Source organism: Pieris brassicae, chromosome 3, assembly GCF_905147105.1.
Source record: "Pieris brassicae chromosome 3, ilPieBrab1.1, whole genome shotgun sequence".
Lineage (NCBI taxonomy): Eukaryota > Metazoa > Arthropoda > Insecta > Lepidoptera > Pieridae > Pieris > Pieris brassicae.
In genome coordinates, this window is record NC_059667.1 from 21,128,936 (window position 1) to 21,155,360 (window position 26,425).

A 26,425-nucleotide genomic window follows, 5' to 3' on the forward strand; every position below is an offset into this window, starting at 1 on the left:
TTGTATTAATATCTATAATTTACATTTTTGTGAGATATAAAGGTAAAGGTTTTATGAATATTCTTTAAAATAGTTAAAGATTATTTTTTATGTTATAGATGACAAACAGGCAGGACTTTTTTTATAATTTCTCCACATTAGAAAGTCACATTAAATTTTTGTTTTAGTAGATACTAATTTTTCATCATATAGTGTGTAGGTGTAAGTGGCCCTTGCCCCTCTTAATCTTGAACACTATAACACTTAATCAGTCAAGTGGTGGCCAAATCAGCTTCTCCTCGACAGGAGTGCCTTCAGATATCTGTGTCAAATCCAAATGTATTTTTTTGCTCCCCGGCTCAGTTATTGCCATTAGTAGCAAAACATGGAAACCTTGACTCAGCTATATAGTATATTTTTCCAGGAACCAGTCCCAAAAAGCTAATGACAAAGCCAGATATGGCCGATAATAAGACTGATAAAACAAATGTAAGAACAAACTTTAAATCAAGACTGGATCGACTTGGGAATTTATATTCTGGTAAGTTTTCTTACAATTTATAAACATAAAGTACTTTGTGACATAATAAAATAGAGCTTTAATGAAGGAATAAGATTGTGTTGATTTATTTCTATGTCACCATACATGCAAATATCAGTCCAAAAATCTTTGTACCTATCTCACTCACGCAAAATGCATTTATCTCAGGAGTTTGATTTATGGTAATAAAATTAAAAGTATTTGAAAGCACTATTTGCTTTTATGAGCATTAACTGTCATGATTTTTGTTGAATGTTATATTATTGCATCATACAAGAAGCTGCAAGTTTATTTACGTATTTTTTTTTACATCTTATGTAAAAGTATTGTTATTTTAAACTTTATTATTAAAACATTTTGATAAATTCCAGATACACCTAACCTATCCTCACCAATACATAGAACAGAGCTAGAGTTCTCAGCGGCAACTCCACCTGCAGAGAACATTAGAAATGAATCCAAACAAGACGGTAAAAAGAAGTTTGGACGGCTAGCTGCACTCGCTGATCAGATTAACAATTGGGAAGACGACTTAAGTCATCATAGCTTTGTAAGTAGTTCTAAGTTTTTTCAACTATGTAGTCTGTCCAACTGGCCATGGTTATTTATATTTAAACTTACAAAAATATATATTTTGGACCGTGATCATATAAGTTTTAAAATATTAAGGAGTTTGTTATTAGATTGCTTTTATTTTAACACACTTATTTTTAAAGACACTAAAGTACTAGAACAAACACAGTATAATTTTGAGGGTTGTCATGCTTGTGAATGGGTCTTTGGGAGACTTTAATAATCTCAGATAATTTTTCTTTATGGGCAAGTAGTTGATAAGAATTTGGTGTGTCATATATGTTGATATTCATGATGTTTTTCACTGTATGAGTGTAGTTGCGTACATTAAAGTTATAGGCGCAAGCTGGATTTGTATGCATAATTTCAGAGTAAAGATTCCAATCACTATTTGAACATTGGTCTTTTAATTTATAGTTTGACTCATATAAGACTCATCTCATACATATAAGACATTTTGCATACTCAGGCTTTCTAAGTTTTATAAGCGTCGAGTTACGCCCCGAGAGTATAGCCAGATGCAGGCACTCTCTTCAACTGTTACTTTGCAATCGTATTGCTATGTAAATAGCAATTAAGATTTCATTATTTTGCTTATATTGTATAAAACTAAAATCCTCTATTATTTCAAGCAAACCCATGACACAGGAACAGTACAGACTATTGTGAATTAGTTTTAATACAAATTACTTATGATAATTTCAGCAACCCGAACCAAAAAAAGTTACTCAAGTCAAAAAGAAAGAGAGAGAAGATAAGTTGGATGCATCAACACTTGATGTTTCTATACATTCCATCAATGACATAAACACGGTGCTCAAAACTACTAAGGCAATGGTAAATATTATTATACAAGTATTGTTACAAACTAATTTGCGTACAACTTGGTGTTAACAGCTAACGTTTTATAAAAAATAATGGAAACTTGATGTATAGTTAATATTTGGGATGTATCCGATACCGCTATATCGGCAATACTTTAATTGCGGGTACAACGATACATTTTTCAAATTTCTCGCTTTAAAAAAGTAATGTTAACGCGCATCTTGTTTAATCTAGTTAGTTGTAAACGAAGCTCGGACTATATATATACGCCCGGGGAATCCCCTCGTTTTATTCAGTTTGTTGTCTCTCTCACCCGCTTTGTCCCCGCGTAGTATGTTTTCAGTATCAAATTAAATAAAATACAGAATTACAAAAAAAAAACGATGTTAATTTTAATTGTGAACAGTTATTTATTGTATTTTATTTATTACTCTTAATTCTTAGTTTATAAAAATTTAAAACTTTGGTTACTAAGCTTGTGATATATTTTAACTAAATTTAATTTTAGTTCAACAAGCTGTTATTGGTATCGTATCGGCTAAAAGGTGTATCGATTCATCCCTAGTTAATATTTATATTTTGTAAATTAAAATAGATAAAATTTTGACGCAATTTTACACAGTTCTTGTTGTCTATGACTTATATTATCACTTCTGCATATATGTATGATATTTTTATAGTAGTAGTTTTTTTTTTTTTTTGTGTATTTGACTTGTGTTACTAGATTTGATATTAACGTATGGCGACTAGAATGACGTTCGACGTACGAGGCGAACGTGCGGAACTAACGTACGTTATGTACAGAAATATATCTTTACTAATACCACAAAGACGAATGCTTTGTAACAAATAACTCAAACTGGATAAATTTTTAAAATAGTGAAACTATTTGAATGCAATACCATGCCTGAGTGACAGTTTGTAATCATTAACAAAAATTAAATTATATAATAATTGTTATATAACAGTTTATATGTGTATTTGTTTCAGCCTAAAAAAAACACCGAACCAAGAAACAAATGCCAGCGACTTGATGACCAGATAGTAGCTGAGTTGGTAAGTTCTAGATTTGTAAGTTTTTAGGAGAATATTCAATATTTTTTTTTGTTAATAAATTTTATAATTTTGATTTTAATTTTTTTAAATTGATTAATAATGACAGATAAGTGAATTTTTCTATGGATTTAAAATGTATAAAAAAAAACCACGTGTGATTCTATTGGTTTTATATAGGAAATAATTTTTTTGTTGGGGTTATTATATTCATACTCCGGCTTATTAAAATAATTTAATTATGGTTTTAAAACAAAAATTATAAATATATAAGGTAAGTACCACTTCCTGTATAAATGAATTATTATAATACTAATATTATATAGTATATACATAACAAACGGGTGCTTCATTCTTTTTTCTTTCTCGCTCTTTAACAAATATTTTTAAGAGTCAGTTAATTTTGTGTAATTTATAGATAAATTTTGAATGCTTGAATAAAAAGGACAAGCCATATTTCAATCGAAAATCTAATGTGGAATGTCTGCCTTTTCTTTTGCTTAAACCTTCTTTCCTATGATTGGCAGTCAACTTGGTGAGGGTGCTTCGAGAAACATTTGCTATGTTATTGTTAATTTTAAATCGCTAAATTATATGAAAAAGTGTTTTATATGGGTGACGTAATTGCATCTGAAGGGTCGAAACAATGGATTGGAGATTTTAGCTTCGAAAATATTCATACGTACGTGTTTTGACAATTATAACGTATACGTCAGATCTGTCGTGTACGTGCGACCTACAAACAAGTCAGTGATGCATCTCATTATAGTATTAGGAGGCTTTAGGTGCGATATGGAGCAACATTTCGATATAAATGTTACGACCGAGCATTTGCCCGAAATATAAAGTAAATTCAGATCGAAACTAGAAGATTTGTGCATTAATATAGTAAAATGCATCACTGCAACATGAGCGTAGCGGAGGCGAGGTGACAGTCCCCCACTCGCCTATATGATAGAATACGAATTACATAATTATCATATATATCTTAGGAAGTTTATGTATAATTTATATATGTATTAAAAATAAATAATGTGTAGTTCGTACAGGAGTAAAGTTTGCGATTGCGCGCGTATTCATAAAAAATTATTATATTTCGCAAAACTATTTATTCTAGTAAATTAATATTAACGTATATACATAGCGTCCCAAAGTTATGGGACATTAATGAAAACTGCGTATTTAAAGTAAAAGAGAAATCAATGGCGCTACAACCTTTTTAGGTCAGGGCCTCAGGTTTCTGTATCTGTTTCATGATCATTTGTTAAACTAATAGGCAAGTAGGTGATCAGCCTTCTGTGCCTGACACACGCCGTCGACTTTTTGGGTCTAAGGCAAGCCGGTTTCCTCGTGATGTTTTCCTGTATCGTTTGAGCGAACCCACGACCTCAGCGATGAGAGTCACACGCTAAAGCCACTAGGCCATCATTTCTCAACATATATTAGTAGTACAGTAAATAGTTACTGAATTCTTCATAAAATAGAAGCAATCCAATTGTTTGATTTAAAAAAGTTTCGAGCAAGCAACACAATTTGACAGAAAGAGAACTTAGAGAGCAACTTACTTAAATTTTTCAAGATGAGAGCGCACCAGTACTTAAATGCCGGCGACGCACTTGCTCTTGGTGATGTCAGTGTCTATGGGCATTGTCACTTAACATGGGGTGAGCCGTTAAAAAGTATTTGTATTGCATCCCAGAAATCGTATGACAATTTTTTTTTAACCACGGAATATTAATGAAAAATAACTGTTATATTTGTTTCATATTAATCGTGATATTCAAATGTTCTTATGGTCTCCTTTTTGTACACGTAAGATAACCCTGAATTGTCGCAATTCGATTTGGGACTTGCGTCTGCAAACACGTTTGAATATTATGAGAATAGTGAATGTGTGGAGTTGTACGTACATTAATCAATAAAGCTTTTTTATAATTTTGATATTCAAATGAGATTGGGATTGATTTGCTCCAGTTCAAACAATTTGTATGACTCAAAACTTGGCGATAAAAGAGTGGCGGAGAGTTTTTTGCCCGCTCTACGCCCTTGACTTGCGAACTGGTAGTAAATGTAAAGTTATATATCATATAATTTTTTTTGACATTCATAAGTGTATTTGTTTACCTATATGAATAAAGTTATTTTGAGTTTTCATAGTTTCGTATACAACGTTAAATAGTAATGTTTTTCTACTAATGCAAAATTTCAATTTTAAATGTAGGTTTATTTTAAAATTATAATATAAAGCTGCTATCGTGCGAAATGGACGTCATTTTATGTTCACTAATTAACTGAAAAAGGGGCCCACAATCAATTGTCCATTAACCTACATTTAATTCTACTTTATCGAGTTAAATTATTTAATTTCGATATATCGCGAGATGAGTTAATGAGATAACTCAGAACAGAGATCATTTTAATGCAATATTTATTACGTAATTCATTAACACTGCAATTCAATTATTAAAATTGAAACTTAACACTGAAGGAAAACAATACGATAAAATGCTACTTACAAGTTTCATGACATCATCTGAAATACTTCTAGAAACATTCCATGTTCCTGCCTACCAGGATCGTAATCGTGCTTTGTTTCACGTTCCTCACATCAACACCTACTATGCAAACAACACAGTTTTGTATCGCACAGCCCGAACATACAACGACCACTATTTAAGCTGAATATTTTGTTCCAAATACTTCTTATACTATCTTATCCGCTATATTGTCCATAGCGCTAAATAACTTCATGAGTAGACCTATCATACACACCCAAAAGTACATGCCCTCACTGTTAAACCATCACACAGCATTTCCTTTTGTAAATATTTGAACTCATGTATATATTATGTATTCCTTCTTCTATATGTTTAGTATTAGTTGTATGTAATTTATTTTTATTTATCTATTATTTATTTACACTTCGTTACACTACAATATAAAAAAAAATTGAACATAATTAAAAAGGAGGGCAACTGGCGGCCTTATCGTTTTCGAGCGATCTCTTCCAGGCAACCAATGTGAGTAATGGAAAAAAAATGTATTAAACTACTTAAGATAGTCAAGTAGTGCAAAAATACATGTTATACACATTTATTACGACGAAACTATACTTAATATTAAAGAAAATAATGAGTTTTATCGAATAATTCAGCTCCACGCCTCCTCTGTTTAATCCACGATTTATTGGGTGACAATTTCAATAGCACTTACGATGAATACTAAACGTATACTATTGCGCACTCATTAACATATGAACGTTTACTTTTGATTTCGTGCATTAAGAAAGGATATAATTTCAAACATGAAAAACTTTTAAAGCAATTAATTAATTAAAAAAAACCTTTGTATGGTTTCACTAAGTAGTTCATGGGCTTTGACCCAAATACAGTTATACAGTTGTTAACGTGTTTATAAGTATGTTATGTCATGCAAACTGGTGCAACGTCATCTTGATTAGAGAAGTGTTTCGGTTCTAAAATGTATTCTTGTACATTTATTTTTGTATAGGTTCCATATCTTATTTTTTTTTTTTTTTTATAAAATAGGGGGCAAACGGGCAGGAGGCTCACCTGATGTTAAGTGATACCGCCGCCCATGGACACTCTCAATGCCAGAGGGCTCGCGAGTGCGAGCATATTAAAATATAATAATATAATATAATATTACTAACAATATGCAATTTGATTATTCTATGATGCAGCCTCCGTCCGGGGAAGGCCTCCTCCAGCTCTTCCCCCCGTACTTTATCTTTTATCGTCAGCATCCAGTTTTTGCCAGCTATCCTTTCAATATCGTCGGTCCAACGGTCTTTTGGCTTACACTTGCTTCATGAACTTTTTGGGCCATTCGAACCTACCATAGTAATTATTAAATTCAGAAATGCTTTTTATAAATTTCGTCAAATAGCCAAATGTTTGTCTATCGATATTTTTAATTTAGTTAAAAAAAGTTTTTTTTTTAATACATCACATAAATAATTTTTACTAAAACACTAAATATTTATTATTTATTACAGAAATGCATAAATTATCCTTACAGACTATGCCACTACGATAATGGCGAGAAAAATAAAATATAACAAGGTAATATACACAATATCGCTGTGAATTCACTCTGCGAACATATAGATATGCCGATAGTGTCGGAATCTTGGATATGTTATGAGATTAAAAAAATATATAAATTAAAATATTGCTTATTGGTTAACAAATAGCGTTCAACACAATGGTTCAAATTTTTTAACAGACGTAATATTATCTATATCAGTTGTGAGGTATTAGGTCATAAAACATATAGTCATCTTTTCCATACGCTCTAAATGCTCAGACCCATACAAATTGTTTCTACAGATTCGTCCCGATAAGACCCCATAACGATAAGATGCAATAATGTATCGCCATTGCTTTACGACTGTTTTTATGTAAGTTTTGGGTGGTCTTAAAGCATTAATACAGATGTAAAGTGCAATATTGAACTTATTTTTTTAAATTAAATTATAGGTATATAATAATATAAAATAAGAATTCATTTTAAATTAATATTATGTTCTTATGTCAGCGTTTAAGTTTATTTTGCAGATGTTTGATTATAGCTAAATTTAGGCTATTTTCTTTCGTAATCCTACAATAACATAAATTATATATAAAAAAAGGGTTTAAACTAGGGATGCATCCGATACAGATACTTTTCAAATTTCGCGCTTTCAAAAAGTAATGTAAACGCCCATTTTGTTTAATCTAGTTCTCTAGACTCTATGCCCGGGGAATACCTGTGTTTTGTTCAGTTTGTTGTCTCTCTCGCCCGCTTGTACTATTTTTTTGATACCAAATAAAATAAAATACACAATTACAAAAATGTTGTCAATGTTAATATTAACTATTAACAATTATTTATTGTATTTTAATTTAATTATTTCTCTTAATTCTTCACTTTAATCACTTAACCTTTAAACTTATTCGACGTTTGTGACTGCTTATATATAATAAGAATTAAAAACTCTAACCAAACTTGATATATTTAACCTTTATTTAATTTTAATTCACCAAACCAATTTTAATTCATCGTATCGGCAAAAAGGCGTATCGATGCATGCCTAGTTTAAACATTTCAAAATGTTGAAAAAGTCAATAAAGAATATTAAATACCTACGTAAAGCGTAATTCGACTGTTTTGTATGATGTGTGTGAAAGTGAGGGCCTGTACGTTTAGGTGTGTGTGTCTTTGTCAAAAGAATCAATGTCTCATTAGCAGGTGTATAAATCCATTTGCTTCATGGCTTTTAGGAATTAGCTGTGCCCCAGTTACGCGCATGCGGTATAGACGTACGAGTAGGTACCATATACCATCCAACATAAATTTTTCGATCCAAAGTAGAATTTAAAGCTTCATACTTAATATTTTAGAAGAGCTTTTTTATTTGTCCATGAAAATCGCCTTTAGTAACGAGCACGTTTTCATTGCGCGTTCTTTTGTTTCCACCAAAAATATAAGTTTACGACCACCTCTGAGTTTCTTGAAAGCTCTTTGTTACTAACTTTACGATCCTACTTTGGTTTCGTTGTTTTTGTGGTATAAGCGACGGAGTTGACTGTCGATTTTAGTCAAATTATTGTCTATTGCATATCAAGTTTGATATTTGGACGTTCATAAACATATTATTTATTATTATCTTTAATAATTTCTATTGAATGTTTCCTATCGTAAATGTTTGAACATTTTTTTGTATATGGTATTCTATCTTTGGTTATGTCTTTAGTATAATTGTTTTCTGTTATATATAATTTATGTTACGGAACAAATAAATCATTATCAACTTTTTCGTATATAAATAAATATTACTCCTTAACTATGATATATCTAAATACATACATGTATATCTAATTAAGTCTAAGATAACGAAAGCATGCGTTTGATTGTGATAACGTGTCTAGTCTAATCATAGATCGAGAATAATATACGACCCCGTCCAAATCCAGACTATTTTTGACTTACGAGAGTTTTAATACAATTAGGGCTAAGTCTAGTGTCCGATGTTCCCGGCGAATAAGTATTGAATCATCAAATGCGCAGGAGTTTTTTCTTCACTAAAATCTGGCCAAGTTACAATCCATCGATATAGCACTGTACTATGGAAATAAGTATTTATGAATAATGCGAGATATGCGGGTGGTGAACTATTCCCGTACTGACGTCGAAATTTTTATATTAATATTAGAGTTATATTGAATTACGTCATGGTTATGAAAGATTTTTTAAATGATTTATAATAATTGTACTAGCCAAGGCTGTATATTTTGCTTACTCAGGTTTTCTAACTTTTATAAATCCGAGCTTTTCTAAATCGTGTTAATAATTTCTTTTATATATTTAATATAGAGTGATATTAAACTCTATTATTTAAAACACCACGATGACACTGGAACCGTACAATAGTTATTCATTCAAACTTGGTGGGTTATTAGGTAGTGGTACCGTACTGTTATGAGGATTTTATACAGATTTATGCATTGGACACCACCGTTTGAAGTTTTTTTTAATAGGTCAAATTAAAAAAAATATTAGTGAGCCTCTAGTTAATGCTTACTTCTTTTTACAAGTCAGTAGTTTAATAAATTAAAAGATCAGAACAAACTATGTCACCGGCCTAGGGATTAAGGAGCGTAAAGAGCAAATTGTTGAGCAAAATATATAAATAAAATAAAAATTATTATCTTAGGTTTGGCTCCCAGATGGTCATTTGTCAATCTTATAGGCAAGTAGGTGATGTGATCAGCCTCCTGACAGACGCCGTCGATTTTTTGGGTCCATGACAAGTCAAGCCGGTTTCGTCACGATGTTCTCCCATTTTTCACCGTTCGAGCGAATGTTAAATGCGCACATCGAACGAAAATCGGTGCAAAGCCGGAGATCGAACTTACGGCCTCATGGATGAGAGTCGCACACTGAAGCCACAGCCCAGCCCAGCTCTTTTATAATAAATTTACTCTTTATAAGTTGAGCCATTTATATTTGTTTAATAGTTTTTATATAAATCGTACTTAACAGTTTATTGAACTGAGTTTTTTTGCTTGGGCAGGTTGCAGCTTTTTATATGAACGACGTTCGGTGCGATGAACTTTTATGGTTCACTTCTTGTCATCTTATTGAATAGTCAACGGTACACAGCTCTTATAATAGTCGATTGTTTAGTTATAATTTTAACCGTAATCCCTTGACTGAGGCTTGTTACTTTATTTTAAGTAGGTGATCGGACGGTTAGCCGAAATGAAGTCTCGCCGAAAATCAAAGTTATCTAAAGTTCGCCATTTGCGTTAACTAATAAGGATTATCACATTAGTATTACCTCATCTTGGGCACACACACACACATAAACACCCTTAACATACACATGCCCTCATTGAAATTGTTGAAATTGAAATGTTTGAACCTTTTTGTATATATTATGTATTCCATCTTTACTATAATTGTTTGAATAATTACTGTTATTTATTGATAAATGGGTTTTACCTCAATTAAGCATTGAAGGCTGTATAGATTCAGTATTACGATTGAAACATAATAATTATTAACGAGAAAACACTTTACCGAAAAGCCGAAATTACTTTTATAATAAAATATGCACGCTGTAGGTTAACGTTAATTGACTAGAGATAGTAGTTACACACCTTACGCGGTGTAGTGTTCGATTTTCAAATATCGAAGTATATCCGGTTACAGTCGACTCTAAATTATGTTAAGTATGTCAAATTGAATCTATTATCCAATTGTTTTGTATCTGTATCCCATATTAATGTCATTGCACTCTGCCCTATTTTTTATTTTACATAGTATAAACATTATTATTGAAACATAAACTTTAGTTCCAAATACCCGGAGGAGGTATTATTTGAATTATATTTCTTTGTATCCGTGACGTAATAAATATCCGTAAATTTTTTGATCTATTAATATTGGCAAATCGTAAACACCATAAATATTAACGGTTTTAAACTTAGACTTAGACGTTGTTAATTTATGCCCGCCATTGTTCCGATATCAGATGTTTATTCGGTCGAAGCGTGATTTGTCATAGTAGTCTTTAATTTATCGATTAGAAATTTTTCTATTCGAACTGTTAGAATGATTACTTGAAATTAAACTAATTTTACGGTACATAACATATTACTGAGAAACTTCTATAGTCATTCATTAGTTGTGATAATAATTAAAAACGTAAATTAAATTTTAATATATTTGTTCCGGTAATAATGTATTTATTAAATGGTTTGCCAACGGGCAATACGATACAATCGTATACATATAATATAAACAAACATCGTTTCTCCTAAAAAAATCATAAATAAAATTATGTTAGACGTTGCAATTGATAGAGAAAATCTTGCTTGCAATAGCCCCTATAACCAGCGATAATTTGTGTTATGTTTTCTGTACATTTAGTATGTTTATTTAAAATAATTTGAAGTAGGGCAATGCTAAAACCGTCGCACATCTAGCGCAGCGGTTTGACCCGGTAAACGGTGAATGAGGTTTCGGTTATGCCAATTAGTGTAAAACACAAACAAAAGACCTTTGTTTAAATTGATATTAATATAATGTTAATTTCGTATTCGAGACTTTTTTATCCCACAAACAAATTACCGGCGATGCCACTTGAAGAAATGTTTATTTTTATATAAAAAAATAATTGCTATACTTAATTCAATTTATATAAAGCCATGATAGATTATACAACCTTAATCTTATTATACATTTTCTATACGGTTCAACTAATAAAAAATCTTGTCATTTTTGAGTTTATCGTGTTTGTACTGTGCGGTCCGCGAAGTCATATAATAATATTTATAGATTGTTTAATTCTTCTAAATGGTTTGTTGAGAGAAAAGAAATTTGAGGTTAATGCTATTGCTTTTATTTTTCATATTGAAAGGTTAACTTATATAATTAATTACGGTTCAAAATATGATAATTTACTGTAATTAATGAATAATTAATTAATATAATTCATAAAAAATGTTATTTGTATATAAAATATAGGTGATAGTCTCTCGCCGCGATTTTACAAAGTTGACTCAATTCCGTTCAACCGCATCTCACTCATCGGTCTCCTAAATTACATTAACATATCGTGCACATTGCAAAACTCAAACGAGTTCCGCACATGTGTCAGTCGACTGCCCAACGCCAGGCGTGATCCACGACTACAACTTCATACTAATTATTATCCAATCCATTGTTTAAACCCGGTATTTCGATGATGCAACTACATTAACCCGGTCTAGGCTACGGTTTTGTGTCGATAACCACGTGAACGAAAAGCACCATTGTCCAATCATAGGAGGGTGAGGGGTACCGCCGCGTCTCGGCCACCCAATCGCGGCTCGTATACGATTTCGCCCCGACGAAACACGAACGTAACCGACAGGAGCCGAGCGCTGCATCCACAACCCCCAGTGCACATCCAGCCCCCATCATGGCAACCGCGGTGGCCGCGCCGCCGGCTGTCACGAAAAAACCGTCTATTAAAAAATACAAAGCCCCTACACCGCCTCGAGAGGAAAGCGAAAAGGACAAAGAGAACTTAGTAGACGAAACGAATGAATGCAAAGCAAAGGAGACGCCGGCTAGTCCAGCTGTGAAGAGGTTATTGCCGAAACCAAATGTTGACAGAAGTTCTGTGTTATCGAAAGCGGCGATGTTCGAATCGGGCAGCCCCAAGGCGAGGGATCCCGCTGAAATGACCCTACGGGAAAGGAAAGCTCTATTCGAAAAGAATAAAGGGACTATTATAGTACCTAAAGCTCCCTTCGGACTTGCGCCTTCGATGAAAACACTGCACGGTGACAAAGGTAAGTGCATTTTATTTTTCTTGCGCTAACGGTGTTTAGTTTCCTCATGTTTCGTTTGTCAGCGAATAGATTCAATTAAAAAAGGTCTTGTCCGTCGTTTGCAGGTAGTTTTCGCATTCAAAGGGTTATTTGTTGTAATACGATCGTCTCATTACCATTTGAATTCTTAATTTCGTCATTTGTCAAGCTATATAATACTCTCAGAAAGATTTTTCGCAAGTTAAATGTATAATAAATACATATTTAGTTTGTGTAATTCGTGATGACGAACTACAGAGTATTGCTTTCCTCATTGTTAATATTTTGCGAAACAATAGCAATTATTATGAAATATTTTGTGACGTGTTACGGGGTAGGTACTATAGTATAGGCAAATGGTTGTTTTGGTTTAAATTGTATTGTATATATATTTAATACAGTCTTTTTCATTTTCATCTTTATATTTATGAGCCGGTGTTAGCTGTTCCTTCAAGAGACATACATATAATATACGTACATAGTTATATAAGTTTATGACATTTCCTGCAACGCTTCCCAATAGCGTCGTTAATCTGTGTTTATGTTATGAACGATAACTTTTGTAATATCCGATGTCACTGGTAATGTTGATTTACCTTTATACAAATCTATAAATTGAAAAAGCTATTAAAGTTTAGGAGATGTGGCAACAAATCAAAAATATATTTCTTCTTTAGTATTTATTTATATTTAATACAATTATGGGTTTCTAATTCTTACATTACATACCTATGACTGTATGAACACTATTACATACCGTGAGATTATAAAGTTTTTGTCCAATCGAACCCGAGACGTGAAACGCATGTCCAACTGTCTTATTATTGTTCTTATCCTTTAGTCACGGATTTTATAAGATTAAATCCCAGATGACAAAAGATGACTCATAGTATCGGGATTGTCCCAAAAACAAGTGGTGGTAAGTTGTGTTTTTGAATACCTTTTAACGGACATAAACGCTTTTATAAAAATTTTCGCTGACCCAAAAACTATGCTCGTCGATAATGAAGTTTTGTTTGATGTTTTCAATTAATAGATATTATTCACGTGGCGCTTCGTAGTATGCAGGATAATATACGGCATATTATCGTCCTTTGTTGCCATATAAAGATCAGTCTTTGTTTAACGATCTCGTAGTAAACATGATTTAATTATGGTATTGTTTTTCGTTTGATATTTATAATCTATACAGTATACATATAATGTAGTATTTGTAGACACACCTCCGAATTCTTGAGGGTTGATTTTTTTGTGTATAGGTTGTATAGTTGGCCGGCAACGCATCCACAAAAAATGTGTGTCCATGGGCTGCGATGTCTGCCCTTTTTGTCCATTTGGCTTGTTTGCCCCCCTATTATATTAAAAACAAATAGTTTTACAACCTCATATATTAAATTTTATTTTTTGACAAAACTTCCATGACATGATTAATACACAAAACTGAATTTCACTACGAATAGCAAAATTAGTACTGTATTAATCTTTTATGGAAAAACTACGTTTCCAGGTCAGCTAGTGTTATAAAAATAAGTTAACTTATAAACTCCACTTAGTTTACGGTAACTTTTACCTCTCGTCTTTGATCAAATGATTATACAGCTGAATAGTTCCAGAGAGATGGTGAGACTCAAATGTCTTAATAATGTCCTCGATGTTTAAGGTCTTTGTGTAGCCCGCTTATCCCAGAATCAAAACATTATCTGTGGTCAGAAATCAGACAATGATAAGAACAATTTTGCTCAGTATCACTTGTTTATATATCTAGCGTTTCATATTTTACTAGTTCCTTCAAGATTTCTTAACAATTTAATTGCTTGTCCTGTAATGTACTGAAATTGAATTTATCATATTCTATGGCCACAGAATTTAGGTACTATTTGCCTTATTTGGTGCAGCTTCGTTTGGTTCTATCGACGAAGCAATCATGCTAGAAAATTGTTTCCATGTAACTTTTTTGTATATGGATTAATTATCTTGTACAATGTTTGGGGACATAATCAAAATAGGTTTTCGTTCACCATACTGTGTATTGACATTGACACTTATTACCCTTATATACGGGTATTACAGCAATCAATATTGGTTTAACTTACTTAACTAAAGTAATCCCAACACGAACGTCAAGGAAAGACAAGTCTTTACTTTTTTGTAAAAATAATAGCAGTTATATTTGTGATGTGAGAACAATGTTAGTCAGCAACTTCTTTATACAAGCAGAAGACCTAGAAGATTGGGGTTCACCCCCATATAGCTGCCGTTTGTGGATTCTCTCATAAACAATCGGTACACATTACTACTACTACTACTACGTACGTTACTACTACTACGTGGCCGTGTCCGGGTACTACCCGTAACCACGAACCTTGAATGAAGCAGTTAAGAATGTTACGGCATGGCTGGAAACTAAAAAAAACTAAGCTAAGAACTAAGACTAAGTCCGAAAAGAATAAGCTCAATATTACTTATAAATGTGAGCCAATTGAATTAGTAGTATCAACTAAGTTTCTAGGTATTACACTGGACAAACTCTTATAATATTATTACGTACGTTACTATTACTACTACGTACTTCTTTTGACGTAGTAGAAGACTCCCATATGTCAAATTTAATGAATAATCAGTAGTACAATGCATCAGCCTTCACCATTTGACCATATAGCAAAAGTACCGAACATTATTTCCGTCACGTACCTCTCAAAGAAATGACTGTGCAGAATCGCGTTCGTGGAACATTTCTTATCAGTCGATCTTTAATTAAATAAAGGGTCGTTGACCGGAAAGGATCTTTTTGTCGGTAAAAAATTTGCATACATTTAGGATGGCAGTTAGGACTGTAATCTTTTAACGGTTCGAGCGGCAAGTGTTATTTTGAAATTCGAACGTCGTAATATGTGTAAATCACTCGAAACTCGATTTGTTGTTGTTGGAAAGGGTTGATGTATTTGATAGAGGCATTTGTTCAACGTTACTTAATTACCTTGGTTAATATTAACTATATATCGTAAATTATATATGGTTCTCACAGGCTCATTAACTAATTAATTACTTAACTAAGTTACACCATCGTTAAAATATATTATTGTAATTATAATATAATAATTAAATAGGACTTTATTCAGACATAATTTTATATAATCTCAAACTAGTGTACCTAGTGAATCGGTGACACCAACAACCCAATCTGTTTGCCCAAATTTGGCAAAGGCCTCCTGTATTTCTTTCCACTCTGCTCAGTTCTGAGCTTACCTTGTCCATATTATCCCAGTTACGTTTTGTATTTCGTTTTGTAATTAGTAATTTTTAAATAAAATTCATAACAAAAAACCATAACAGTGGGCGCAATTGTTTGCGAGTTTCATTCGCTTTTGTTTGCCTTCAGATATTTAATAATTTATTTTGCAGAACCGTTCCAGGTACGGTCTGTGCTTAGTTAACGTGTCCTGTAGGCCGTTACGGTCTACTGTCATCTGTATTTGTTATTGAGCTCATAGTGCAGTTCTTTGATCTATATTATATATTATAGACAAGTGGGTGGACGGACTACCCACTTCTGTGTCACATGTTATCGAATTTTGGATTTGGGATATTTTCGTTTTCACACGTTGATTGTCATCCCTGTATAAACAAGTGCTAATTGCGCCCATATAACGAAATTTCTCGAGTGCACAGCCGTGTTTCGAAAGCACGACCTAAGGGTTGAGGATCGCACGCTTAAGCCCCTAGGCCAACACTGCTCGGTAAACAACAATTAGATATACTTAAATGGCTGAAGGTGAGTCTCATCCCTGAGGTCGTAGTTTCGGCCCCCAGCTGTGCACCAATGGACTTTCTTTCTGTGTGCGCATTTAACATTCCCTCCAACGGTTAAGTAAAACACAGACCAAAACATTCGACGGCATGTGTCAGGCACAGGAGACTGGTTACCTACTTGCCTATTAGATTTAAACCTGACCATGATACAGATATCTGAGGCCCAGATCTAAAAAGGCTGTAGCGCCATTGATTATTTTTAAATCGCCGAGTCTAGCCAGCGAGCTTAATTTGGCACACTTGTGTAAAAGTCACAATCGGAACTCACAAAATATAATTTCGTACGTTTTCTTTTCTTATTCAAATAACGAAAAGTAGGTTGGTCATAGAATTACGTTTAGCACATCCTTACATGTGGTTTTTAACTTTCTCCAGTCGAATGTCGTTTGCAAGGAAAATAATGTACTAACATTAGGAGGAAACTTGTGATATGGGTACACTTGTGAGTAATTAGTTAATTGTAACTTTACTTGCATAATATGGGCAAAGATTTGCAACTGGAAAGGGTTGGAGAAGGTCTTTGCCCAATAATTCCATATCCGTACAACTAACATTACTACTTAAATTTAGCTTTAAGTGAATACTATTTGTACCAGCTTCTTCCACTTGACCGTATTCAACAAAGAGCGATTAGAATCCTCGAATAGCAGCCACTTCCCAAGCGGCTTGATCCCTTGGCGTTGCTTAGAGATGTAGGGTCTGTCTGCATCTTCTACCGCATGGAGAGTTTTCAGAGGAGTTGTTCCGAGTAATACCTGCTGCTGAGTTTCATCATCGGACGTCAAGGCAGAAAACAAGGTACCATCCGTATCACCTCGTCGTCCGTCGTTACACAACTCGGCGATGTTACTTTTAGTTGCTTAAGGCAATTTCTACCGCGCACCACTGCTATGTGGAACCAGCTGCCCATTGAAGTATTTCAAGAAAAGAGCGAGCATTCTGTAGGTCGAAATCTATGTAGAACCTAACGTACCTGCGAATTTTTAGTTTTTAAATTGAAAACGTGATAAAACAAACAGTTATAGAAACAACTGTATATTGGATATAAGGACAAATGATTCAGCTAATATTTTTAACGGGAAATTTGTTTAGCACATTAAAGTGTAGTTAGTAATTTCCTAAGTAAACAATTGTTAGATATTGTATGGATTTATTTCGAAGCGCGAACGAACGTGCAACGAAACGGGGGCTCGCGAGGTCGTTGCCGGCTTTTTAAGAATTGTTACGCTCTTTTCTTGAAGTACCCTTGTCGAATTTCAGACTCAGTATTCAGATACAGTAGGCAGCTGGTCCCACATAGTCGTGGAGGGCGGTAAAAACTGTGTTAAAAATGCTCAGTTGTAGAACGACAGACGTGGAGGTGATACAGGTGGAATTTCGTATTCTGCCTCGACGTCCGATGACCTAGCGATATTAGACTGACCATTTGTTTGAAAGGCAGTTGAAAAACCAGTTTGATTACTTTAACATTTAAACGTATATATCTTCCTTTTTTTTTTGTAAAAAATCTAAATGTCAAGAGACTAGTTTTTATGAAATAATATTGTATGACATTAATATATAAATACTAAAAATATTTGTGACATGTGTAGATGATACAAATTCGTATTTCTCTAGCTCAGAAATTCGAACCGTACCAGACCGATTACCAGTGACTTCCAGGTCTTAGTCGCATGCTCAGACCTGGAAGTCATGCGTTCGAATCACGTCTCCCGGACGGGGGGGGATGTCATTATGTCATTAATCCACATCTCATTATCCAAATGAGCTTAATGAAGGCTTATTATTATTCAAGTAGGCGCATGGTAGGTGATTAACTGATAACCTACTTGGCTATTAATAAAAATTGCAATTTTTTTGGCGCCCTACTAGCGACCAGTAAATACTGCATATCTAAATTATCGAAGAATTAATTTTAAATAAAGCCTTTTCCATTTTAAATAATACATATATTATTGTATCTAAGATATGTATAAATTGCTCTGAACTTCCTAGAATTCACACGCTGGTACTTAGGTAACTGATATCAAACTAACTGTAATCTAACAATGTAATCTAGACTTGCATTATTACCTAGGTTATTCATTATCTTACTATGTGTCTAACTGTTCTGAAACGGAAGCTGTCATATAATAAAAGATCATATAAAGTATATTTTAAATAATAATTTAACTACTATTATATGGTACCTACTAAATAATAATTAGGTTAAATTTGAAAAAGTGAATATATAAAATTATTTAATATATGAATGGACATTGTTGCAAACATTCCCAAACAATGGTGTTCCGGTAATGACGATATTACTGGAGATTTTTTTGGTAATATTTTTGTCAGTACACATTACAATACATAACCGTACAAAGATTTAACAATAAATACCTATTGGAAAGAGATGATTATGATGAAATGCAAGTATGGCTTTATCTTTATAAATATGAAATTCTCGTGTCACAATGTTCGTTCCCATACTCCTCCGAAACGGCTGTACCGATTCATATGAATTTTTTTATGCATATTCAGTAAGTCTGAGAAGCGGCTACTATCTATATTTTAAACCCCTAAGTGATAAGGGGTCTCCAGCCCAAATTTTCTTTTTGCTTTTTAGACAAAATGTTTTGTTTTTATTTTTGTATGATACAACATACAACCCTAATTGTCACCCCTCTACGATCAACCCCCTATTTTTTATTATAATACATAGTTATTTTTATTGAACTATAAAAATGTTTCCCGGAAATAATATACATGGCAAAACGACGGTTGCCGGGTCAGCTAGTATAATATAAATCTGAAAATAATGACATATGCATTGATTCTTTAGACAAAAACTGTACATTGATGTATATAGGGTCAGTAATACCGGAAATAAAACAAACACTTCCCATATAGATAACAATGTAGGTAATGATGGGGTGGTTCAGTCGTTATGACTGTTAACGGTTGACGGAATTATACGTTAGAATTTAGAGTAAACAACTGTTTGACGGTTTTTTGTTGAACAGTTAATAGTTTTGTCAATAAGGCTTACCTCCCGCAATAATAGATTTTGTTGTTTATAATCATTTATTTGCAAGTATATTATATACTCGTATAAAAATGTTATGTTATCACGATCTAAAGTTTGCAAAATCTATTTCGACATTTATAAAGTAATGGCAAATTTAACATGTATGTAACTTCTATGTAAAATTATGAGTTATTTAATTATAGTAAATTCTTATGGTATGTTTAATGATAAAATTATCATTTATTTACGTGAAACATTATAAAAAAACTTCATTTTTTTTCCAAAAGTATAGTACATTAGGTACAATGATTTTTAAAAACTCTAATTCTAATTTTTTTAAATATTTATTATAAACCTCGTTTGTCATAAGAGATTTTTTTCCTAATTGTAGATAAATACATTTTTTCCAAAAGTATAGTACATTAGGTACAATGATTTTTAAAAACTCTAATTCTATTTTTTTTTTGTAAATTATTATAAACCTCGTTTGTGATAAGAGATTTTTTTCCTAATTGTAGATAAATACATTTTTTCCAAAAGTATTGTACATTAGGTACAATGATTTTTAAAAACTCTAATTCTAATTTTTTTAAATATTTATTATAAACCTCGTTTGTCATAAGAGATTTTTTTCCTAATTGTAGATAAATACATTTTTTCCAAAAGTATTGTACATTAGGTACAATGATTTTTAAAAACTCTAATTCTAATTTTTTTGGTAAATTATTATAAACCTCGTTTGTCATAAGAGATTTTTTTCCTAATTGTAGATAAATACATTTTTTCCAAAAGTATTGTACATTAGGTACAATGATTTTTAAAAACTCTTGTATGAAGAACTTAATATTTTTGTAAAATTATTATAAACTTTGCCATACAAGAGATGTTTTTGCTAATTGTAGTTTTTTTTTTGTTACTGCATGTCTACTATGTGAATATGACATATGTAAGACAGTGCTTTTAGTCTTTTGAACTATTGCCAATGTAATACCAGCTATTGCCGCAAAGTAGGTAAATGCTATATTATATAATGTTGTGATTATATGTTGATATCTGAAGTTCTGGAATACGCTTACCAATTCAATATGATTGGCCTCCTCTTTTCTTGGATCTCTAACGTCTTTCAAAGTCTTCTACATAAACACCTCTTAGCCAAATCCTATCCTGCTGAATCGTTACTTTAGTAATCCATATATTTTCTGGTGTAAAATTTTAGAATCTTTTACCTCGCGTTTGATGTTAACGAAGTTATAATAAATGTATGTCTACGGTTATGTAGTAAATCGAAAGTTGTCTAAGCACAATTCATTTGTTCTCTTAGTATATAATGTTTTGCTCATTGTTTATACGATAATCATGGTAATTATGAGACTTGTGAAGGAGATTATTGTTGTCATTACCTACAATAGTGTATACGCGTGTGTTAAGGTAGTTATTTGCTTGTTTGGGACGTGACAAATCAATAAATCCTCAACTTTTATCGCTCAGGTTGTGTCACATTTTGGATGCTCCTCTTTGGTCAAGCATTGTAGAATTTAAAAGGTTTTTTAAACGTCATGTATATCAGGTAACAAATCGATAAATTAATTTAATAGAAACAGTAAGAGGACTAAGTAATTGGATGTTTCAATAGCTTCACAAAAACTAAGTTTAGAAGCAGGGAAAACTAATAGGATAGTCAAAGTCAAAGTCAAAATAACTTTATTCATATAGGTAAGAAAAGAAGTTAAATTAATTGTAAATTTACATTAACTAGCAGTTCGCAAGTCAAGAGCGTAAAGCGGGCAGGAAACTTTCCGACACTCTTTTTAATCGCTAAGTTTTGAGTTATACAAATTGTTTGAACTGGAGCAAATCAATCCCAAGGATTAGGATCATTTACATAATCGTCATAGAAAATGTTTTATTAATTTACTTTTAACGAGTGCTTTGAATGTATTTAAAGATAATTATATACACGATAAGTCTACAGTAGGACTCGAGTAGACGACATAAATACAAATAATTATAACAATGATAAAATTAATGATGTTAATCTAATCATCTTCTACCGCATTTACCATGGGGAGTGTTCAGAAGAGTTGTTCGGTCTAATACCCGCTGAGTTTCATTATCCTGTCGTTCCACATCTGAGCTTTTTCTAAGGCAGTTTTTGCCGCGCACCACTATGTGGAACCAGCTGCCCACTAAAGTATTTCCGAACCAATTCGACTTAGGGTCCTTCAAGGAAGGAGCCTACCAATTCTTGAAAGGCCGGCAACGCACTTGCGAGCCTTCTGGCAATGTGAGTGTCCATGGGCAGCGGTACCGCTTCACATCAGGTGAGCCTCTTGCCCGTTTGCCTGCTATTACATTAAAAAAAATTAATGATGTTACAATTATTTAACAGAAGCATTAGTAGTCGATGGTTGAAATATTGCTCGTCTATTTAATATCATTATGACATTGTCTAAAAGGTCTGTCGTAAATTTTAGACATTCTAGATTTCTCCTGTCTCCTTCCGTCGTCTCTATAAACCATTTTGTCTCTGTATAATACAAGTCATATAGCAGTAATTTAACTATTTCATAAACTTTATCCGCACTTACGTTGATTGGTTGATTGGATTGATCAGGTCCCGGGTTTAAATACAAGAGAAACAGGAGTCAAGAGACGGAGAGGTTCACTTGGTCTAGACTAATGTTAATAATAATAAATGTATCAATAATAAATTATAAGAATTTATTAAATTCTATGTGTATTTTGGGTTAATACTAATTAATCAAATAATAAATGCAACTTTTTTACATAAAATCAATTGCATATTGAGTAATAGGTATTTAGGCGAGCGTTGAAGCGTTACGGCCACTCAGCTGTTTAGAAACGCGACTCGGGCGCAGCGTCAGTGGTGCGCGAAACCTTTGAGCATTTAATAGAAACAAGACAGATACAATTGTTTTTCTATGTAATATTTATTTTCTACGAAAAGGTGAATTATTGATTTAATTTAAAGTTACGATGTGCACAGACTAACATTTGTTATATCAGATCGCGAAGGTTATAATGAGTTAGAAAAAGACTTGTTGGTTTTAGTGGACTGGATTTCGGAATTGCAGAAAGTTTTGTGTAACAACCTCGTATCTCTAGGGATGCGCAAACGCATTTTCATGTCGATTCATAATTACGTATATATTTTAACAGATATAAATGCTTTCTACACAGAGTCGATTATAAGCGTGTACCACTTCCAGGGACTCTTTGCAACAGCCTTTTGTCTTAGAATAACTTTAACCCTTTTTATTACTAACTATTCGAAACTATGCCGTGATTTACCTAAAGAAACAATTGCATTGTTAGGATTCTTTGGCCTTCTAAAGTATAGTACCTTTTTGCGTCGTACTAAAACTCGTTTGACAAGTCCAGGACAGTGCGCAATGACAAACATGGATCTTAGTGACATCAGGTTTAAGGATAAATATTTATAAAAGAAAAATGATTTCAATGTAAAACATTTGTTTTTGTGAAACCCAACTTGGTTGTACGCACGTCGTCAAATTTAAGTTTCAAAACTAATAAACAATTTGACTATGAGTAATCTTTGAGTGTTCAACTGAAGATGGATTCTTAAGATACCTATTGGGTGGGTACATGTCTATAAATCGTATAGAAGCAAATTATACTGAGTACTCTTAATTATTTTTTCTCTGGATTGCGACAAATCGTGCGGGGAATGACTACTCCAGCTTCGGGGTATTCCATGTCTCCCATGTGAGTCCAAATAGGACAACTACCAATAAAGATGTACATTCCCTTAGCCTCAAAACTGTCAAATAACATACTTTTAATAGTGTTAGGTATTATTATTTATTTATACAAGTCATTTAATATTATAAAATACACATTTGTTAACTACATAGAGACTAGTAGTAAAAAAATTATATCCATATTTTAAGTTAATGTTAGGAGAAGAATTATTTAATTATATGGTGAACAGAAGGGTGGCAAATAAATTCTCCGTTCAGGGATTTTAATGAGACGAACGACTTTAAATAATCCCATTGTATTATAAAAATATGTGTATTCATTTTAAGTACATATGCATTACATTGCGTTAGATTTGTATTATAAATAATAACATATTGAACCATCATACAACATAATATGTCTGTCCCATACCCCATTATGGGGTTACGGTTATGTCAAATGGTAGTCAGTAACTCGGAAGCGTGCAATATTGACAGATTGGGTCATTAGCTCTCGACCAACGGTTGTCAATCCACCATTCTGTCTGGCGCTGTGCGCTCGCGCAGTTAACACTTGTGAATCGTGATCAAATATAAACGGTGATTTACATGTGGAGAGTTCCTGTAAAATTGTTTAAATTCCTCATTAAACAATAAAAATTTAAGGTGATTTTATAAGGTGATTTCGAAATTTTAATTTATTCAATAAAGCCTTAAGGCATTTATCGTTATTTTAACTAAATTTTATCTCAAGTCAATAGATTAATTAAAATTGTTAGTTCTTCTAACCTCACAGTATTATTAATTATTCATACAACCCTATTTAGAGCCGTTTGTAAAGAAAATAGTTGTTTCTGTAAATAATTGTTTATCTATTCAGTTAATATTATATTGATTAATTATACATTATATTGTCACTTACTATTTATAAATATACTATTATGGCGTGATCATTGGCATTATAAGAACGGCGATTTTAAAAATTGTAGTGAAAAGTGTCAAGAAAATGTAAAGGATTTCGTAATTTTACTGTAGCAATTCGAGCAATTTCGACATTACGCTGCACTTGTTCAAGCATTGTTTTAGTTCTTAGAACTTAAATAGCAATTGCAAAAGTATCCTTTATCTATTAACAATATTCCGTCGTGTTGAGGATAAGAAACTTTTGTATCGTGATTTTCTACGGTATGATTGCATGTGAGGGAGGGTTAAGTGGGACTCAGTTACTGTGCCCACTAAAACACCACGGTCCCATCTTCGCTTTTGATCTAGATTTGATTCTAAAGTCCTAGAACGTAGGGATGATTTAATCATAATTTTCTTCGTTGGAAAATGCGTTCATCCAAACTGTTTAAGTTTATAATAGTGTAGAATTAACTCCGAAGGCATTTATTATAAATTATGGACCATTGTTGCTCTGGTTATCATTTTTTATATGAAAACATCGTAATGATAAAAAAAATATTTTAAGTCTTCGTATTGACTTTAAGGTTCTATATTTATTCGTTTTACGTTTGAAACAAATGAACGATTTCTTTTCAATACTTGAATTTGGGTCATGCAGACAATAAAGTTTGTACAAACGATAAGCAAATAGTGTGTGAGGCTTTACGTTACGTATGTGTGACCTTCCATGTTATGGAAATACAGGCCATAACTTATCAAAACGTTTTATTTGGATTTTGCTATGAGAGCCATATTCAATGTTAGTTTGAGATTGTAGGTTCAAACCTCGGCCCCGTATCCTAACACTTGCTGGTACTGTGAGGCATGTCTTAGTCCCAAAAATCGAGATTGATCAGAGAAACAAGCAGAGAGAAGCCATCACCCATGTACCCATGGCTTGTACCGTCGCTAAATTATTATCATAAAAGATTACGCCTAAGCCATACTAATTATAGTTTTAAGCATACTAGGTACAATATTCCTATGTTACTTGATTGTCAATAGTCAAATCGTAAAAAAGACTACACATCTGTCCGTTGGCATCATGAAGGCCAACCAGGTTGGTTGATTGACCTACAATGAATCATTTACAGCAATTAAACCAAAAATAATCAGAAACAACTAAACCCCTGTTAAATTTAATTGTGAACGCGCAAAATATAATATATTTGTAATATAATTAAACATAAATAACACACAAAACTGAAGTCAAAAAACCGTGAAAAATGAAAAAAAATAAAAGATTTTGTAGCCATAGACCGCTCCGGCTCGAAGGACCAAAATGTACGGTTCCTGGGTCATGTTAAATAATAGGCGATAATTTTTAATAAATATTAACCGCTCACGTACAATAATAGAATATATGCGACCTAATTAAATATTTATTGCTAAGAAAGATATCCTAAAAGAATGTGATGCTCCAAGGATTTAGGTTATCGCCACGCTTATAAGCTAAGGAAGCCTGAGTGAGCAAAATGTACAGCCTTGGCTCGTGTTCTTTTGAATGCTCTGTCGATAATGTTGAATCTCTTTAGGTGGTACCCACGATCGTCAAAGAAAATGTAATAAAAAAATAATTCAAAGTTTGCTATAGTGACCGTGGCCATCTTAAGTGTATGAAATTAAAACGGTGATTTTGATATCATAATTTAAAAATAATCGAAAATTTTCAGCTTAATATTTATAGAACAACTCGTTGTGTCGGTAACGAGGTCTGGGCCTCAGAATTCCTGTGCCTGACATCGTCTTGTTTGGGTTTTAGGCCGGCTTTCCCTACACTATGTTTTCATTATGAGCGATTGCACATAGGCAGTCTATTGGTGCACAACCGGGGATTGAACCTACGCAATAACCGACACTGCTCAGTGCTTCGTGTAACATTGGTAGATATAGTGTGAACGCAAATTTTATATTAGATGTTATTTGCGAGGAGCTTAGGGTTTTTTTAATTGAACTGCATAAACAAAATACATAATTATAATTATATATAAGACGTAACTATAGCTTACGCTCTTCCGAAAACTATATCCTTGAAATCCCATCTCATAACTCCTCCTTTATTGGCGAATCCTTTAAGTTCTCAGCAGTTAGGCTATGATAT

General features: G+C 32.8%; 1 protein-coding gene across 3 annotated transcripts in view; it reads left to right on the plus strand.

Moving 5' to 3' along the window:
• The window catches only part of LOC123706707 (anillin), a 50,346-nt gene that overhangs the window by 1,391 nt on the left and 22,530 nt on the right, over positions 1 to 26,425 (plus strand). For 2 of the 3 annotated variants that reach the window (XM_045656069.1, XM_045656070.1), the window contains exons 3-7: positions 404 to 520; positions 892 to 1,070; positions 1,799 to 1,930; positions 2,909 to 2,974; positions 12,309 to 12,819. In XM_045656069.1, the coding sequence (XP_045512025.1) occupies positions 404 to 520; positions 892 to 1,070; positions 1,799 to 1,930; positions 2,909 to 2,974; positions 12,309 to 12,819 (1,005 nt within the window). The remainder of the gene's footprint in view (positions 1 to 403; positions 521 to 891; positions 1,071 to 1,798; positions 1,931 to 2,908; positions 2,975 to 12,308; positions 12,820 to 26,425) is intronic. The other variant, XM_045656071.1, reaches the window with a different exon arrangement.